Source organism: Prunus persica, chromosome G6 (assembly GCF_000346465.2).
Source record: "Prunus persica cultivar Lovell chromosome G6, Prunus_persica_NCBIv2, whole genome shotgun sequence".
Classification (NCBI taxonomy): Eukaryota; Viridiplantae; Streptophyta; class Magnoliopsida; order Rosales; family Rosaceae; genus Prunus; species Prunus persica.
Genome location: NC_034014.1, coordinates 5,765,201 through 5,785,843, shown reverse-complemented (window position 1 = coordinate 5,785,843; position 20,643 = coordinate 5,765,201). Strand labels below are relative to the sequence as shown.

The following is a 20,643-nucleotide window of genomic DNA, read 5'->3' as shown; positions in this document are numbered from 1 at the left end:
TATTATTGCTTTCATGGAAACTTAAAAAGAAACGTTTTTTTTAATATAAAAAAAATTATATATTTTAAGTGGAATTAGGAGCAGAAATGGGAGTGGAAAATTGGGAATGATGGTGTATTTTTATTTTTCAAATTTTATTAAAACTTCTTCGTTGATCGTATAGAAAAAAAAGGGTTTGCTCCTACACGTGCGGGAGTAGAAAAACTTGTATGAAACATGGATATCATTACTTTGCTATCCTCAGCCAATTACAGTTTCCACGTGGAAAATTTATTAAGCATGACATACCGTGATTGGCCGGGATAGCAAAATGGTGCTATCCTAGTTTCATGTAAGTGTTTCTCGTGTGGGAGGGACTTAAAAGTCTTTTCTTAGTACAAGCGATAGTCCAAACTACAGGGGAAGGGGATTTCACACACACACACACACACAATTGTGAGGATTCGAACCTGAGACCTCTTGTCTGCAAGTCAAGGTCATTTTCAACTAAACTTGGCATATTTAAAACTTCTTAGTTGATTGAACATAAAATAATACGCTCTCAGTCATTCCAACACAAAACATGTTAAGACTGAAGCCAGTATTGCAACAAGTAACAAAAATTCATTAAACATGGCAATGAAATGCGTAAAATGTAAATTGTTAAGCTCCCTTTGGACTGAGAGGGGTGTTGTGTTGAGGCAATGGTGATGATGAATATTGAGTGGGAAAGTCTGAAGGTGTTGATAGTGTAAGCAATCAAGTGAGACCAAACTGATTATCAAGCCAAGAAAGAGAGCATGCTGGTACAGAAAAAAACTAAAAGTACGTACCCTTCAATTGAAATATATATGAGCAAAATATATAGCCCTATTATGCAACTGATATCACCTCTTTTTTAAGCTAAGAATCTTTTTCACTCTGTAATTGTTCAATTCCCTATTGTGTTGTATACGGGAATGTGGAGGCGGCAATATAATAGCACAGCAGTTTTCTATTTTATCACCTCGAGGCTTGACCAGGATTAGAAATTGTGTACAAGTATCTATTGTGAACATACATCAATTTATAGCAATAGTTATTGTCAACGAACATCAGGACTTCATGCTCCTGAACAAAGTGCATGAAGGCCTTCTATTTCTTCCCCCAAACAATACAAGAAAACAAACAACATAATAGGCAATCTAATTGGCACGATCATAAGGTTAGATTATGAGGGAGACACCTTGGAATTGAATTTTAAGTTTCAAATTTTAATGGAGAAAAACAGATGTAAGGCAGGAGCACGCATTAAGAAACAGAGAACATGTGATGCATAAAGGCACCCTCCAACAACAACTCCAGGAGTTGCCATAGAAAGGTGCTCTGGCGATGCAGCAGCTAGTTCTACAGAAACCTAAAAATTGGCAATAGGCAAATGGCAAATTCCGTGTCAAGAATGAAAACATCTTTCCAAATGTTTTGTGTCCAAGTGCCTCGGAAGTTCTTCATTGTAGGCAATTTTCCAAATACTTGAAACTACAGAACAGGACAGTGATGCAAAATGTCAAGGAATTTTGACGCATTTCATTTGGTGCTTCATTCAACTAAGGAGTCTCAACATTGGGCTACAACATTGACTCTATCAACTTCACAAGTGACCAATTATCACAGAATTTCTTTGATTCAAAATAGAGAGTGAAAGAAATACTAGGTAATTACACTCTGCTCTAGCTATAAGCTGAGTTCAAAAGAAATAATTCACTGGCATACCTTCAAGCACCGTCAACCATACTAAGACGAACAGTACATTCATGGTTGCCGATGGTACAGCCGTGTCAAAGTTCAAAATTAACTTCACAATGTTTCTACAAAGCCGGATCTACATCATCTTTAGACAATAAATCAACGATCAATTCCGTGGTTGATGCATCTGCAGAGAAACCCCTCTCCACCATTTGTTGAATAAAAACCATTGCCCTTGATGTCTCATTACTATTGATAAACCCTCGGATAATTGTATTATAGGTGCAATCATCTGGAGAACATCCATTCTCTTCCATTTCTTCAACCAACTTTTCCGCTTCACTAATTAGGCCTCCATTACAAAGTCCACTAATCATTGTAGTATATATCCTGACATCAAGTTGAAGTCCTTTTGATGATAAATCATAAAAAAGTTTTTTGCAGAATCAATTTTTCCAGCTATGCACAAACCTTCAATAAGAATATTGTAAATCACAATATCAATATCCAACTTCTTTCCTTCCATCACTCTAAAAAGTTCCATCGCCATAGGAAGGTGTTGGGTTTTACATAGGCCATCCAGTAAAACTGCATAAGTTTGAACATCAGGAAGAAGGCCACAACCTTGCATTTGAGAGAACAACTTCTGTGCATCATGTATTCTCCCCAGTTTGCAGAAACCATCTATAAGAGTGGTATATGCAACGGTATCAGAAACCAATCCTCTACGAGACATTTCCAAGAAAATCATCATAGCCTCATCCATCATTTTACGTTTACAATATCCATTTATCAATATGGTATAACTACGAACATCAGTCATGGAGTCCTTGCAAAGCATTAGTTCAAAAACCTTTTTTGCCTTGTCCATTTCTCCTCGTAAACAGTAACCATCCATAAGTGAATTGTACGTAACTGTATTAGGTTCAATATCTCTTTCAATCATCCTTTCGACCACAGTTTGTGCTTCCTCAGCCATCCCCTCCTTACAAAGTGTGTCTACCAAGATACTGAAGGTGTGCACATTTGGAAAGATATTTCTACTCACCATTTCATTCAACAACCTTGTAGCTGCTTTCCAATTGCCTAATCTGCAAACCCCATGAATCAAGGATGTATAGGTGATGACATTTGGGGAAATACCTTTGCTCATCATTTCAGAGAAGAGGTTCAATGCATCCACAGTTAGTGTATCCTTACAAAGACTGTCTATGATCGTGTTATAGATAACTAGGTTAGGGTTGCAAGCTCCTTCCTCCATCTTCCTCAGCAATTGGATAGCCGCACCGTTGTTACCCATTCTACAGAAACCCTTTATTAGTGTGCCGAAAGTAACCACACTAGGCTTACAATTACCTGTCTTCATCATTTTTTTGAAAATTTCTGCAGCCTCAGCCACTCTATTCTCGGTAAGAGAGCTGTTGATTAGAATGTTGAAGGTATAGACACTTGGTTCAAACCCAGATTTAAAGAGTTGTCCCAAGACAGAAAAACTAAACCCCATTTGGTTGAGATGACAAAAGCAATTAATGACAATAGTAAGAGTACAATCACTAGGTCCAACTCCCGACACACCCATTTGGTTATACATAGAGATGACGGCCGAGTGATGTTTCAATTTCGCAACTTGTCCCAAGATTTGATTGAAATGGAAAACCGAAGGCAAATGACGCTTGCGAAGCATTTCATCGAACACATTGAAAGCATGCTCAAGATTTGTGACTGTGGTTGGGTCTCTCACACCAAACTGCTTTGGATGGGTGTTTCTAGATTCATTTGGCTTCGAATTTGAGGGTTGAGAATGAAACAAGGCTGAGTAATCGTTGAAGAGAAAAACAACAGTAGAGTGAAGAGAAGGCATACTTCTGCTGCCATAAGAAGATGTAGTTGCCGTCATCATCTTCGGCATCTCAGAGTCTCAGCCGATATTCAAACTTGAATGAACGTGAGTTGGGAAGGAAGGAAGCTCTCAGACCTCGAACGGGTTTCCTCGAAAACGCTCAAGTCCCCCTCAGCCATCACTTCCTCATGACCTTTCCTCTTTTCAGTTCCGTGTCGCAAATAACTCATTTTCATTTTTTTTTTGGCTTATTTACTGTTTCACCTTTTAAAATGGACGTTCCGTCTCACTTTACCTTCTTAAAGTGAATTTATCTCACTTAATTCCCTGAATTTCTAAAAAATTGCTGAATTTTTTTCACTTTGTCACTTCCATCTACAAAACTGTTAAGTGCACTGACGCGGCATGGACATTCTAGTAATTTTAGCTCCTTATCTTCTCTCTCTCCCCTCCCAAACCCAACCTCCATCGCACCCAAACCCCACACCGTCCCCTCCTCCCTCTTCACTCTTCACTCTTCTCTCTGTCTCTTTCTCCTATCTGTCTCTCTCTTCTCTCCCCTCTCCTCGTCCCTACATGGAATTACTCAACACACCCAAACCACCACTACTCAATTTTTTTTAAAAAAAATCTCCTCGACAGCCACTCCGCATCTTCTCTCTTGACAAAGATAGTAAGAGTGAGAGACATATAGAAGAAAGAAGATGAAGGATAGGGTAGGTTGCGATGGAGGTGAGAAAAGATAGATGCATAGGGAGGGATTGGGATGCGATGGAGGGGCATTAGGGGTTGGGTCTAGGGAGGGGAGGGGAGATAAGAGAAAGGTAGAGAGAAGAAAGAGGCAGAGAGAAAATAGAAGAGAGAAGAGGGAGGAGGAGTGCGATGCGATGGAGATTAGGTTCGGGATGAGAGAGAAAAGAGGGGCAGAGGTACAGAGGGAGAGAGCAAAGAGAAGATAAGGAGCTAAAATTACTAGAATGCCCATGCCATGTGAGCACACTTAACAATTTTCTGAATAGAAATAAACGGAAGTGGTAAAGTGAGAAAATTTTAGGAATTTTAAGAGATTCAGGTGGTTAAGTAAGAAAAATTTCAGTTTACGAGGGTATAGTGAGACCTATTATCTGTTTCAATGGGTGAAACAATAAATAAGCCTTTTCTTTTCTAGCATTAGTTTACTTTTCTTCATTCTACTATTGCTAATCGCACCCAAAAAAAGGCTCCTTTTTTTTATATTAATTATATTACAACTTGTTTTTTTTTTTTTGGGTTAAAAACTTTTTTTGTTACCGAATTTTGTATGAAATTTCAATTTGGTCATTGAGAAAAAATTTAGTCCATTTGGTCACAGTAATTTATAATTGGGTTAATTTCAATTTAGTACTCTAAACTCTTACCTTTAGGCCATGTTTGGCTCACGAAACGGATTTGATGGAAATCACTTCCCATGTCATTTCTCAATGGTTGAGAAATGGAGATTCATTTCCAATGTTTGGTAATCTTGGGAAAGTAACCAAGAAATATTACTTTATTTCCTTTCACATGTTTGGTTTGTGTAGGAATGTAAAACAAACTTTGTTTGATTTTTCAATTATACTCATATAAAATCAAATATAAAAAAATGCATTTAATGCTATATTGTAATTCTAAATTGTTAATAGGGACAATATGGTCATTAAAAATGTGTATTTAATGTTAGCTCATTTTCACAACATTTCCTATGAGGAGGAACACAAAACCCAAAAGGGGATGAGGGCTTCACTTTCCCCCTACTTTTCTATATGCAAGGCAACGATTTCTCATGCCTAAACTTACCAAATATGAGAAAACAATTGATTTCTCATCCCCAAGCCTACTTTCCCATGAACCAAAAGGAGCCTTAAGGTATGTTTGCCCCTACTCTCTCAATTTTAACAATTACATACCCTAAGCTTTTCAATTTTGTGCAATATGGTTCTGGCGTTAACTTCATTGTCAAAATTTCCGTTAATTGCTTGTGTAACAAGCTTGGGTCCTACCTATTCACAATATAACCTTTTTTTTTTTTTACCCTAAGAGCACAATATAACCTATCTTGTTGAATTAGAGGAAGAAAATTGCATGTGCTTCGTCAATAAAAAATAAATAAAAACTACACTTAATGAAAGATTACGGAATGCCTATAAATTGAAAACACATTGACCAATTTGGCTAAAATAATTTCTCAATGACCATTTCATGTAACCCAGTGATAAAAAAAGTATTTAACCCAAAAATAAATTAAAATTTATTTAAGAAATTCAAAAGTAAGTTTAATAATAATAAAAACCTGATTATTTATTTTAATAAACAATAAATGAATGGCGACATTAGGGCGAGAGTCGGGGAGGTGAGGAGGTTGTTATGGCCCATAACTTATGGGCGAGGTTGGTGTATATCAACATGAAGGGAGCTTCTATAAGAGTACTTTCAGCAGTTTGCCCTTTGCCATAGAAACGTTTTTTGGCTCAACAATCCCCTCTCCCCCCAACCCCGAGCCCAGCCTTAGTTGGTGGAAGTGCTCTAATGAGGGTCTATGTTAAGGGGTTGCAATGAGATAGTTTAATCCAACATTCCAATAACAACTCTGCACTAGATCGAATGGCTATTAAAGACCCCCCTCATTATAAACGCTCACAAAAACCCCCTTATTCTAGCCTCCCTGCACACAAAAGGATGAAGGGATCGATCTGGATGGGAGGTTGGGGCCTTTGGGGAAAATTTAAGTCATCTCCAATAGTGGGCTAAAGTCACAAATATAGCTCTTTGACACCCAAAAGCCATCTCAAGCAAGTTCAAGAATTCCAACATGCAAAGCACATATGCAGCTAAATCATCTTCAATTAAACAGAGTACGAAATTGGTATTGATTTTATAAGCAATATGGCAGGTCCAAAAGCCACTACTATTAACATTTATGAAAGTTCCAAAATTAAACCATAATAGCTAACATGACATCTCCCTAGAAGAGGGTTTTAAAACAAAGCCAAAGAAATCCCTAACTGCAAAATGCCTTTATTTGGACCACGAAACTAGATATAAGCTAAACTTGTTCACTTTGGTGGAGGGAAGAAGATAGCATCAGCAGTCCTCTTCGACCGGAATAGTTTTTCTGTATCTGCATCCACATTGAAGGCAGCCTGGAGCACCTGAGGAGATAAAGCCTTCCAACAACCAATGCTTCCAGCCAAGTGGGTGAATATGGGACTGCAGCAAAATATGCGTTAGCAAGATGCTAAACACCAAGTTGTAACTTTTTATGCTTAGCATAGATCTACACTAAAAAGTTTTTAAGAAGGTGCCAAATATTTCTGAATTATGCCTTCTGTGTGTGGTGGGAATAAATTTACATGTGTGTGTTCCAAGCAGCAAGAGTATGCTTCAATAAAACATGGAAGAAAAGCAGATTGCAGACATACAAGACACACTAAGAACATCTGATAATGTAAAGAAACAAATACTTACTTGGGAGTAGTGATGATAGAAAACCATTCCAAGCCATCTGGATCAGCAATCTTCGAAACAACAAAGTACCTAGGAACGATGAACAAATTACCAGCTTTGATAGTTGTTTCCAAGACCCTCTTACCGTCAACTCCAACAACTTGGACACGGCCACTGCCCCTAACAATATAAGTCACCTGCAGGGCGGAGTCACAAGAAAATCCAGGGGAGCACATAGCGCTTCCATCCAATCTAACAAGGTCAGCGCCAAGTCCAACCTCACCAACCAAAGGAAGGTTTTTAGTGTTCAAAACAACAACTCTTCCACCATTCTTAATGTCAACATCCAGAGGAGCCTCTTCACAGTTCAATGTCATACCATCTCGGTGTTCCTTCTTTGGCTCAGGTAAGTTAACTCCACTAAGCTTGACTATGCCCTTACCGGATTGCTTTCCAACGAGAGTCTTCACAATGCTCTCCTCCAAATCCCATGCTCGACCCACAAACTCAGTTGAGAAGCCAGTGAAAATGCCATTGGAGCCATTAAGATAGAAGGAAGTGAACTCACCCCTTTTGTGTGCTTTTGAAGTGTCACCCAAGAAAAGAACTACAAACTCAGTGTCCTCCTTGTTGTACCACCAAGTAACAACTCCAAAAGGGAGGGCAATGGCATCACCCTTCTTCACTGGAAGAATCTTCTCTTCCTTCTCAGGAAGCACAATTCCAACTACACCATTACCTATAGTAAAACAAGAGAACAAAGTTCAAACATAACAATTACCACAAGCTCCTAAGGTCTCATAATAACAGAATAGGTGCTAAATTGATTTCAACAAGGGCATTAAAAAAAAGAAAAAGTTGAATGGCATCAAAATTCTATATGGTATAATAATAATGACAAATCCCAGAAAATAAAATATGCAATTATACCACATTAAACAAACGTGATCTCATTTAATTTTAAATTTAATCACTATTCATTAAACAATTTCAAGATCCTCTTTGATGTTAAAGTTAAAATCACTTTTCATCTACGAATTCCATGACCCACAAAAATAAATGAGCAACCAGACAAATAAACAAACAAGAAAAATAAATACGATCAAGCGGATCATGAAACGAAAACAAAATTATACCTTGAAGGACGTAAGCGACCTTGGCAGAATCGCAGTATTGAGGGAGAGCAAACCCGTTCTTCTCAAGGGCCAGCTTGGCAGCGCCAATGTTACCTTCACGGAGCATGGGAAGCTCAGACGGGCACCAAGAAAAGTAGGACCCACCATCTCCACCGTGCACCTTCTTGGGCAACTTCGGTGAAAGATCAATCTCCATTCTTGACGATTTTTAAGTCCCAACCCAGAAAACCCAAAACGAGAAAATAGTGAATTATATGCTCAAGCTGTGCGTGAGCGAATGAAAAGAAGGTGCATTTGGGTGTGCATATATAGGAGTGAGAGTGGCTATAAGGATAGCCATGTGTTACAGAGATAATGGAAGAGAGTTAGTAAAAGGATTAACAACAATTTGGATTAAAATTAGGATAGGATAGGATGTGACTAATAATGGATAATAATCTGATTCTACTTACTTGCTCTTGAATTCCGGGATGAAAGCAGATTAGTTCAAGAGTTAGTAGTAGTACCATAGTTAAAGTGCTTATGGGATAAATTCAGATTCTATATTTCCCAAAAAAAAAAAAAAAAAAATTGATGACCAGATTTAACAATTTCAAATGATGTCCCAGTAGCTGATGCTGGTCTGATATGGCTAATCTTTAACATTTTTACTTTTATTTTGAGTGCTTTTATTGATGATAAGTTTATCCTTTTGCAAAAAGAGACCTAAAAAAAGTAATCTGGTTGTATCCACCAACCTCTTTACATCCACCTAAATTCACTAAACCCTGTAATTATCTTCTTTCTCATCTCTCATATTATTCAATCATTCGATATTGATATTGTATACTTTGGGGCAACATTCCCAGTGAGATCAATAATATTGAGGAAACCACAAAGCAAATCCATACTAATTAAATTATTCGGATCAAGAAACTAGCAAACATAGACAAGAAAATTGCATCAGAAGTACTCTTCGACTGGAAAAGTTTCTACTAAGCTTAATTGGGTGGGGGGAAGAAGATTGCATCAGAAGTCCTCTTCGATCGGAAAAGTTTCTCTGTAGCCGAATCCACATTGAAGGCAGCCTCAAGCACCTGAGGAGACAAAGCCTTCCAAACACCAATGCTTCCAGCCAAGTGGGTGAATATGGGACTGCAGCACAGAAAACAAATGAATCAGCAAATTGTTGAACACCAAGTGAAAAAACACAAGGACCTCATTTGCCTCCAAAGATTAAACATCAAGCAAGGTGTGGATCAACACTAAAAAGGGTTTTAAGAAGGTTTTAGAGAAGAGCTAATAGATGTAGATGAAGAAAAAGTTTAACAAGCAGAGCGTAAAGCACGAACAATGAAATCAAAATCAGGGAAGAGAAAAGCACATTGCAGACAATATAAGAAACACTAAGAATATCTGATAATGTAGAGAACAAAATACTTACTTGGGAGTAGTGATGATAGAAAACCATTCCAAGCCTTCTGGATCAGCGATCTTTGAAACAACAAAGAACCTCGGAACGATGAACAAATTACCAGCTTTGATGGTTGTTTCCAAGACCCTCTTACCGTCGACTCCAACAACTTGGACACGGCCACTGCCCCTAACAATATAAGTCACCTGCAGGGCAGAGTCACAAGAGAATCCTGGGGAGCACATAGCACTTCCATCCAACCTAACAAGGTCAGCACCAAGCCCAACCTCACCAACCAAAGGAAGGTTTTTAGTGTTCAGCACAACAACTCTTCCACCTTTCTTAATGTCAACATCCAGAGGAGCCTCTTCACAGTTCAATGTCATGCCATCTCGGTGTTCCTTCTTTGGTTCAGGCAAGTTAGCTCCACAAACCTTAACTATGCCCTTACCAGATTGCTTGCTAACAAGGGTCTTCGCAATATCCTCCTCTAAATCCCATGCTCGACCGACAAACTCAGTTGAGAAGCCAGTGAAAATGCCATTGGAGCCATTCAGATAAAAGTCAGTAAACTCACCCCTCTTGTGGGCTTTTGAAGTATCACCCAAGAAAAGGACTACAAACTCAGTGTCCTCCTTGTTGTACCACCAAGTAACAACTCCAAATGGGAGGGCAATAGCATCACCCTTCTTAACTGGAAGAACCTTCTCCTCCTTCTCAGGGAGGACAATTCCAACTACACCAGCACCTAAAGGAACCCAAGAAAAGCAAAGTTAAACTAAAATCAAACAAAAACAGAATTTAAAACATAACAATTAGCCTATTAATTTGCTAATTTGGAATTTCACCTTATTGAAGTTTCCAGTTGAATTTAAACATATGAAGAAAAAAAAGTTTTTTTTTGGTTTATTTCTAAAGAAAATAGAGATAGTAACAGAGCTGAGAGCCCATATATAAAAGTAATATCATTCAAAACACCTATATATTATAATGTACAAAAAGGCGTGAATAGTTTAAAAGAAAAGATGCAATCATAACATCTTCATCTATGAATTTCATAATTCCCAAAGCAAACAACCAAATCCTCCATTAATTTCATGATCTACAAAAATTAAGCAAAACAAACAAGAAAACAGATAAGACCAATCCGATCATGAAAATCCATATATGTTATAATGCACCAAAAGCCAAAAGGGTAAATTTTTTAAATCCAAATCCATTCAATGAAATCAGAATTGAAAAAGTGAACCAATCAACAAGAATTCTGCGCTATAAAAATCGCAATAACAAAACAAAACAGAAAACAAGTCGATACCTTGGAGGACATAAGCGACCTGGGCAGAATCAGAGTACTTGGGGAGAGCAAACCCATTCTTCTCAAGAGCAAGCTTGGCAGCGCCAATGTTACCTTCACGGAGCATGGGAAGCTCAGATGGGGACCAAGCAAAGTAGGACCCACCATCTCCACCGTACACCTTCTTGGCCAACTTTGGTGACAGATCAATCTCCATTGATTCTAAACGATTTTTCTGTGACCCCAGAAACCCAAATCACAAAACCCAAAACCCAAAACCCAAAACGAGAGAAAAATGACTAAAAGTATATGATCAAGCTGAAGGACGATGAGAAGTGCATGTGGTTGGGCGTGTATATTATATAGGAGTGGGAAGGGGAGAGTTACAGTCTCATTTGCAAAAGGATTAATTGAGATTAAATTTCGGATAAGATGTAATTAAATTGGTAATTTGATTCAACTTCTTATAGAAAATTAAATCCCGAATGGGAGGGGATTGGTTCAAATTCAAAGAGACTTAGGATAGTTTTATTACACAATATTTTATGCATAAAATTCGCTATCTTTCTCTATATTCTATTTCTTTAATATTTTTTATCATATATATATTGCTCCATATTAATTTTTTTAATTTTATTGATATCTCATCGTTACTATATTTATTTACACGTTCATATGATTTTATTATTATGTGAGTTTATATGATTCTTTTTTACTTTTGTAACAATTTATTATATAAATAGGATAGGAGTGATAACTTATTTGGAAAGAAGAGAGTTCACATATTTGATTATAGAGATTGTGTTATAATGACAATTGTACTTAAATTTAGATAGAGTACTACTATTTCTATTCACCTGTCCTATTTTTCTGCTCATCTTATCTTCCCACCCACTATGTAAATTTGAAAAAATACAATCCTATCTCTTTCACCCACCATTATTCTTAAAATACCCTTTAATTATTAATTCAAGCAAATTCTCTTTTTTGTTAACTTGTGAGTCATTTAAATTTAATTTAATGACTAAAAAGAGCAATTGTTTTACTCTAATTGGAGAAATTTGACGACCAAAACAAAACCAATAGAACATATTTTCAACATGAGCATCTGATTACATTGGGATTTACTCCGTGGCAGGAGAAGACTTTAGCCATGTTGATCATTGGGATTTGCTGGCCTCCTCCTACAAATGGAAGGAGTACATGACGACTAGAGTTTCTAATGAAGAATCCGTCGTTTTGGCTCAAAACTTTTGGGGTTAGGGTTTTAGGATGGAGATAAAATAGGAAGGAGAGGTTGATGGGTGCTTTGGATTTGACGTTTGATCCTTGTGCTTTGGATTTTTTTTACCTTTTTTAATTTTAAGTTCGAGGCAATTGTTTTGTTTTTTTAATCATTTTTCATAAATCCTTAAAAGTCATTTTATGAAGGGATAAATTTGTCTTTAAAATTTTAAAGATAAGGTGGGTGGAAAAATAGAACATATGGGTGGAAATAGCAGCACTCTTTAGATAAGGTTGCATAATTAGGAATGGGTTTTTATTATGGACTCCAATTAATAGGTTTACAATGAAAAGATAAATAAGAGAAAACGAAAAAGATAGATAAGAGAAAACGAAAAGAATCGGTAAAATGTCATGCTTCATCTTATTTAATAATTTATGTTATTTTGCTAACATGGCGTAGCTTAGTAACAAGGGACATTGACTTTCAGATCAGTGATCTTAAGTTCAAACCCTCATAACACATTAGTAGTGTGTTTGTGTGTAAGAAACCTTCCATTTCAAATTTAGACTATCATTTGTATTTTAAAAAATATATATACTTTTTTTTTTATAAAAATGAAAAACCATTAATGTTGTTTGTAAACAGTTTAAAATAAATTATATTTGGGAAAGAATAAAAGACTTTTTAAAAGCAAATAAAGAAATACCAAACGGATAAAATAAAGTTGGGAATAGATTCAGGGGAGACTTTGGAAAAGCCCAAAGGAGAGAGAAAATTTTTAAAAGAAGCCAAAATGGACAAAATTGCCCTTATTTATTTTTTGATTTCCTAAGGAATCCTTTACATTTGCATGTCTTTTGTTTGAAAGTTGAGAGGTTTTTCTGTCTTTTTTGAAAAAGCTTTGGCTTTTTCCAAAAGTGAAAGTTTTTTTATGGGTAAAACCTAAATTTACTTAGATTCAGTATGAGATGAGGTGAAGTGACCTGATTTAATAAGGTAATGTACTAATCCAAAGACCAGGAGATGGATGAACGATGGGGCTAATCTTCAAATTTATTTTATATTATTAGTGGGATGCCTTTTTTTCTTCTATTTTATCAGGATCATATCATATTATATTTTTTCCTTTTATGAGGTGTCATATTATTCGAATATCTTATTTTTAGGTATGGATATTAACTGACTATTGTAATGGCCCTTTGTAGTTAGTAACTTTTTTTGCTAAATTATGAATGTAATCTTAAAAAATTTCAAAAAATATATAGATATTAACTGAACACGGTTTGATAATATTTGTTGAATACCTTTCATCCAAACACATGAAATTTTATTCTCAATACTTTTCTTCCTTTTTGACAATTTACCATCCACTTTCATTTTAGTGCTAATGTCCCATTTCTGTTTTTAATAGCCAAATAATTTAAAATATTAAAGTCAATTGTAAATACTTCATAAAATAATAATTTAAAATATTAGATAATTATCTAGTTTAGATGTTGCGAAATGTGAATAAATACACAAAATGAATGTAGAGGCTCGAGATCCCTACTTAAGTAACCTCAATATATTGAAAACTAAAAACTAATCAAAGGAAAATCAAAACCCAGCAGCCATCCAAAAATACAATAGAATTCTGAGAAAGATAATTAAATAATACATAAAAATTATGCGTGCAAATTGAATTATCTCTAATGGCAATTGGCTATCTAATCATACAACAACCTGGTAAAATATGTTTGAGCACGTATTGGAACTCTCGTCGTCAACCAAAGTGCCCAAAGTGCCCTCGAGCTCCTCCACCTAGCAGTTTCACTGAAAATATTTTGCTATACTCTAATATTTTTTCGTAAATTCCTCAATATAATTCTTATCCCAAAGACAAATTGAATTACCTCTTTAAAAGCTGAAGAAAAATTAAAGACAGTGTGTGGCTGCTGGGATTCGAGCCCAGGTCTCCACGGCCACAACGTGGAATTCTTACCACTAAACTACAGCCACTTTGTTGTTCTTGTGTGCGTTCGTTTACATTAAATATATGAAATATTTAAGCCCAGATCCGGCCCCAAAAACTTTGGTGGACTGAAATACACAACTTTCGTCCACACGTCCAAATCTTTAAAATCCGACCTATACCAAAACAAAAAACAAATTTATTTATTTATACATTTTGAACAATTTTTTAGGCCAAACGATAGTAATTTTGTTCAAAAGAAGCTGGGTTTACGTCAGCGTCTAAGACTTCCACAAGAAATAAAATGTATAACTATTTTTTCTTTTTTCTTCGGGTGAAAATAGCTACCATTTTTAAATTTTTTTTTTTCCGGGTGCAAATAGCTAGCATAATTAATTTCTTTTTTCAGAAGTTCACAATTCATTCTCCAAATCGAAAAATTGATAAGAACTGGAGCGCATAATATTTGAAGACCTGATTTTGGAGTGAAGAAATTATTGAGCTATTAACAATAAAATTTAGGTCAGCTAGCTATTCAGACAAATTCAATAGTAATGTGAAATTAAAGTCTAACAACCAAATTACTTAATTTCAAAAAAGAAAAAACTAGAAAACCAAATATTCTTTGAATTGTAATTACAATCTACTTTAGGTTTCTTTAAATCGTTATAGATTCAATATTCTTCTATTTCATTGACAAACAATAAACCATATACACTCCTATTTTCTTTTTAAACTTGCCTGGAGAGAATAAGACCAGATCTCATAAGAAGTTAAACAAGAATCAAAATCACTTAATGTCAAAAATACATCATCCCTAACGAACTAGAAAACCAAGTATTCTAAGAGACCTGATTGGATTCGAAAATACAGGGTGAACAGAACGGATCTCAAATAGGAAAAGAAAATTCCTTCAAAGGGAAAAACTTTTTTTTTCTTCTATTTCTACTCTCGAACAAAATGTTGCTTGCGCAGTTGCATTTTACATTTTCAAGTAGTGTATTCCAAAAAGTATATAAGAAAAAAAAACTTCCTTGCTCCTTTAGTTAGTCTATGATTGATCATCTCTATAAGTCGTAGGTCTCCAATGAGACTTCTTGCTTCTAGAATCCGTATGCATGTGTGTGGTCTAAAGTCTATACTTAGATCAATTTCACCACATCGAAGGCTTGTTTGTAGCTTGCAGCTCTACACTTGCAAAACCAAAGCTGCACATTGGTCAAAGTTAGAGGCAGTACCTAGTCCAACATATTATGGCAGCCGGTAACCCAAACACCATCAAGGGTTCCCCTTCACTGGAAGAGAAGCTCCATTCTGCATTTGTTGGGAAGGTGAAGGCTTTGGTGCACTTCTCAGGAAGCTTTTTGCATAGAGGGTACCAAAGACTACGACCTGATCATTGTAATAAAAGCAGAGTTATTGGGTTTCAGGAAATCAAAAATAGGGCAAAATATAATTAGGTTTGAGTTGAAGCTTACAGCTCCAATCCATTGTTCCCTGCTAAGGGGGTGTGAAAACCACAAGCATGATAGCATAATGCTGACCAACTTCATTGCCAAAGAGAGAAAAAACCATATATTAGAAGTATGGATACATGAGAACTGAGAACAAAAAAATTTCAAGGATTATTTTGCAGAGATATGATTCACCTGTCTTGTGGTCATTATAGTGGCAAATGTGAGAGCACCAAATGTGCGAATCGTATAAGAAATGAAAAATTGGCTAGCTGTTGCTACCTGCAACACAAACCACTTGTAAATAACCAAGGAAAAGAAAAGAGAAACAAGTGACAGAGGAGAAGACGAGGCAACAAATATAAAATTGGACAGGATAGGAAAGAGAGAAAGACTTGAACAATGGACATACGCACCGAAAAATTAAAAACAACAGCTAAAATGAACACAAAGTAATTAAATAAGAAAAAACAGACACCATAATAGGAAGAAAAGATCTCTTACAGTGGAAAGCAATGCAATGTCAAAGAAACAATCATTGTGGATAGAAACAAAGTGGATTGCTGGAAGCAACTGTCCTTGTAATATAAGACCTGAAAATTTAAAATAACCCACCACTTCAATGCAAAAGAAACAAATCAAATCCATAAATAAATAAATAAAGGAGGCTTGTACGTTAGATTATTTTAAACAACTCATAAAATATTCAAACACCAGATCAGTGATCAACCAGTGGCTTACAATGAAACCATTCATTTTGAGCAACAATGAGCGATTAATCAAGTTAGACAATGGGTTTCTCCTCCTCATGAAGGGGTCGGGGTTTCAAAGCTTCGAGTCAGAAAACCCCCCTAAGCTAATCAACTAGTACAAGATCTTCTAGACAACAGGTTAAACATGTTTAACAAATAATTCATATTTGCAAGCGAGATTTTCCATGCCATCAGCAAATTAATGTAAATGGCATCTTCCTTTATCCACATACACCAAACAGACTTAAAAGATTAATCAACTACACAACTAGTACAAGGTTCTAACATACTAGCATAAGCATATTAACTAGATGTATGAGCTGAAATTGTAGATTATCGATCGAAAAACAAATTTATGATTGCTCGGTACCTACAGCCTGATAGTGAAATTCACAACCTTCAAGTAGAACACAAACACAACAATGCTTGGATCACTTTGAAATTTGACTATGCATCCTGAGTCAGTCAAGATAATGATACGAAATCCACAACATAAATTCTGACAACATATGAACAAACAAATCCCATTAAGCACTAAGAAGCACAGACAACCCCACTAAGAAATATCCCCCAGTGCAATTAACATAACTACTAATGGATCAACAAGATTAGAATAAGGATCTTACCTGTCAAGCTGAGAACACAAGAACAGAATGCAGTGTAAAATATTTGATTGTGTATCTCCATATCATAGCCTTTAAATAGTTTATCTTGGAACGTGCTTGTAAAGCCATCAAACCTGTTAGAACAGAAATGAGAAACTAAATATATAAAATTTTGGTTCCAAATATCTTGTTGCATAAACTTTTTTGTTATTGCTAAACAGTGGAAAAATGAAGCAAAAGGAAAATAGACAAGTGCAAAATCATCGATGCTGCCACAGTGCTACACTGATAATCAATTACAAGCGCGAAACTTTAAATTACTTGTTTTGGTATGTTTTACTTCTGTAAAGGAGCATTTAAAGCAATTTAGTATAATGGGGTGGCATTGGTATAAATTATTGTTATCCTAGCAATCTGATTTTGATAGTCTAAGTGTCTCACTTGCCTCAGAGATAGGTGTAAGCATCAAGAAAAAGTTCAATGGTACACCTTTATCAGAGTAAGTATAACAGGTATTAATTTCATATAAATTAATATATTTGAATTGTACTGAACTGTATTAGTATGTTCATTTTAGAAGCTAGCAACAAACAAATTTAAAATTAAGCATAACTAATTAATCTAATAAACAGAGGGTTCAAATTAATACCCAAGATAACCAATCATAAGGGAAATGCCCCAAACAGTATTTTCTCTTCCTCTACCATATATATCAGATGGACCAATCTCGGAAGATCCTGCCTACAATCAAAAGCACAAACAATTATTTCAATTTATATCAAAGAACTACAATACTGACCCAGATTTTGCGCATCACCAAACAAAAGGATCTCACACAACAGTCCCATGCATGAACAAAGATGGAATCTCCTCTAACTAATTAGACCATTTCAGAAAACCAGCAAATGAGTCATAAATATCCCGTTGCCAAATGATAGAAGTTTATTGCTTTTAGGTCATAGAACACCATATCTATTTGTCAAATGCCCTCACACATTGTGATTATACTAAGATATGCATGAAGGTAGCAAGTGTACAGAAGTTACCCAATTCTTCATGATACGCAACCTGAACTGGAATGAATCTTTTCCTTTGAAATTGAGAGATGAAAATTCTTACAGTTCTAAGGCAACTATGAAACTAAAGGAAAACACCCTGAACCCACTTGAAAACTAATAAGTACAAGAGCATAAAATATAGAATTTAATGAATTAGAGAATTCTCCATGAAGTAACAATACAATTCCATATATACAATAAAATCAGTAAGCACACCCCATACAGTAGCCATTATTCAAGACACTTCAAAGGCAAAAGTCTACTTTTGGGTATTCCAATCTTGCATGAGATTACATATAGAAAGAAATTGAACGGAAGTTTATAAGTCTGCATGCAAAATTGCTGACATTTGTTGCAAGTTCCCAATATACCATCATCCGCACGTGCACCCCCTGATTCAGGAAGCTAAAGAAACTTGCACTGGGAATCAGAGACTACAGCATTTACAAGTATTGCAAAGTGGTAGAATGCTGACAATTATTTACCACTTTTCAAAAAACAATCATTAGCATGTGCATGCCTCAGTGGAAAATTTTAGGGAAGTCGTCAGGTAATCAGAGACTAGGGCCATACCGGATATAAAATAAATATTGAACAGCCCACTGTCACTAGAAATGCCAACAAATAGTCCTGTCCCTTGTATTTCTTTTGCATAATGATAGTGCCCCAAACCTGCATAAAAAAATAACAGCACGAAATGGCAAACCAAAGAAAATAAGATCATTTGTTCTTTGTGAAAAAAGATAATGAAGTCACTAAGAATATGTTTTATTAGTATACTTCTCAGGTCTCACTTCAAGCTCAACTTTCGCATGCTCAAACATTTGGAAACCACTAATCATTCAAAGCCTGTTTATCAGCTTTTGTCCTTACATTTACAGTGGTTAGTGCCTATTTTGTTCACCCTATACAGGTTATACTATATTTTGACCTTTCCATCAACCCTTGGGCTTCAACAGCTAACTTCATAGCTTGTAAACTTCAATCTGTCCTAAAGCTGAGGGAGTGCTAGTGTGAGTATAAGTATCAATGTATCTTCCCATTGTTTAAGCTTTTGCATTAGGTGTTCATTTTGTAATAGTTTAACAGGGAATACCAAATTTTCAGATATGTAGACATTCACTAATATAGTGATATAAAGGGCCAACCTTTTTCTTTTCGACAAGTATTGGGCATATTCAAAATCATCACCATGATTGATGACTTCTTACAGGCACCTAGAATGCTATTAATGTAAAGTTAATAAACTAAACTTTCACAGCTCCACCTGCCACACCTTCCTCCTCATACTACGCAAAGGCGGGATCATAAATCATCTGAGATCATAAGATGTATGACACTCTGACCAACACAAAACAGTTTGGTTTCTTGTTCATTTCCCTAAACTAGCTGGTTAATTCAGATGGGATGGCTATTCAGAAAGCAACTCATGAAGTGCTCGCAAAGTGATTATCCATTTTTCTTTTATCTGTCTTCTAGTTAGCACATGTGTTGTTCTTTCTCATCAAGTACACTAAATAAGCTGAATGCTTTCAGGATTTTTTTATGGTTCAAAACTTCAAATCAGAACAAAATGTCACTCAACTTGATAAACACTTACACCTTATTTATGTTAGAGCCTCAAGTACTAAAAAACAAAATAATATAAAAATTAAGCAAACAGATATAACTATTCATAAATGGTACAATCAAGTACCAAAACTAAAGACAATGTCTTTTTCTCACCATCACAGGTATCATCTTGGCACATTTTGCAAGTGTTTGAATAGGAAAGCTGACATATTTGAGAGCCTGCAACAAGAATTTGCAGTCACCAAAATGCACCAAATCATCAAAACCAAAACAAACAATACATGTTTTACCGAATTAAAGCCCACAGCTCACCTCATACTGACATGTAGTGGTTAATATGTTAGAAACCGATACAAGGGAGTACTTGTAGACCGGAGCAACGGGATCCAAAGCCTTCTTGCTCGCCAACAAGGCTCCGGCGGAGATCGCCGACGTCGCAATGCGATTGCAGAAGACGAGAAACAACGAGTACCTGAAAAACGCCTTGTCGTCCCCGTACGGGACTCTCATGATCTTTTCCTGCACGAAAACGGAGCAAGATTCAAGCTTTTCGCCATGAAAATGATGACAATGGAGATCGATTTGAAGAGCTGGAGGAATGCGAGAGAAATTCGGACCTGGAGAACGCCGTAGGTGACGAGCGTGGTCATGATTCCGGCCACGGCGAAAACCCCCTTCCATAGCTTGCTCGGCTGCGTAACAATCGATAACGGCGCCGTTTCGGCCATGGCCCGATAACGAAGAGAGTAGCTGACTGGCTATCGCTTGGAAAGTCGCGTCAATGCCGTGCCGTTTGGTCGCCGGAGAAATGATGCGGGGCCCGAGGGTTGGGGATCAAATAGAGAGAGAGAGAGAGAGGGAGAGAGAGCTTGGGGATACGTGGCGGGAGAGGGTTTAAAAAGCTTCTTTCTTCTTTAGTTTGTATTTAATTTAATTTAATTGTCAGCGAAACCAGTCGAGGAGTGAGCAGCGTTTCGCAATCGCCGGCGGCTATTTCTCTTTGTTTTGTTGTGGGAAGGCTGTTGAAGCATTTTCGCTTTCTCTGGGTTTTAAAAGTGTGGCCATGTCAGCAGGTCCCGAAGACGGGTGCTTTGTCCAACTCGGACTTTTTTGGTTGAAGAAAAGGTTGTCCTTGTACACTACAAGATCAACCGTTTATTTGGTCAACCCTCCTCTGCTGTTTGATGATGTTAC

At 36.4% G+C, this 20,643-nt stretch overlaps 3 protein-coding genes, 1 non-coding gene and 1 pseudogene across 4 annotated transcripts; all 5 read right to left on the bottom strand.

The window, feature by feature from the left end:
* LOC18772415 lies at positions 1,627-5,009 on the bottom strand (annotated as a pseudogene).
* On the bottom strand, positions 6,433-8,777 carry LOC109946233 (glutelin type-B 5-like). The gene is made up of 3 exons (XM_007205375.2): positions 8,143-8,777; positions 7,028-7,745; positions 6,433-6,769 (listed from the first exon to the last, which is right to left on the bottom strand). The coding sequence occupies exons 1-3, from the start codon at positions 8,336-8,338 to the stop codon at positions 6,616-6,618; spliced, it is 1,068 nt and encodes a 355-aa protein (XP_007205437.2). The 5' UTR covers positions 8,339-8,777; the 3' UTR covers positions 6,433-6,615.
* Positions 9,005-11,356, bottom strand: LOC18772444 (12S seed storage protein CRD). The gene is made up of 3 exons (XM_007205373.2): positions 10,851-11,356; positions 9,566-10,283; positions 9,005-9,276 (listed from the first exon to the last, which is right to left on the bottom strand). Exons 1-3 carry the CDS (start codon positions 11,044-11,046, stop codon positions 9,123-9,125), a joined length of 1,068 nt encoding a protein of 355 aa, XP_007205435.1. The 5' UTR covers positions 11,047-11,356; the 3' UTR covers positions 9,005-9,122.
* Positions 13,984-14,055, bottom strand: TRNAH-GUG. Its single transcript has one exon. It is a non-coding gene; the product is annotated as a tRNA-His (tRNA).
* LOC18772316 (UDP-galactose/UDP-glucose transporter 5B) lies at positions 14,751-20,567 on the bottom strand. The gene is made up of 10 exons (XM_007205408.2): positions 20,067-20,567; positions 19,762-19,968; positions 19,603-19,668; positions 18,451-18,549; positions 17,469-17,560; positions 16,841-16,953; positions 15,967-16,055; positions 15,658-15,744; positions 15,487-15,555; positions 14,751-15,400 (listed from the first exon to the last, which is right to left on the bottom strand). Exons 1-10 carry the CDS (start codon positions 20,175-20,177, stop codon positions 15,287-15,289), a joined length of 1,047 nt encoding a protein of 348 aa, XP_007205470.1. The 5' UTR covers positions 20,178-20,567; the 3' UTR covers positions 14,751-15,286.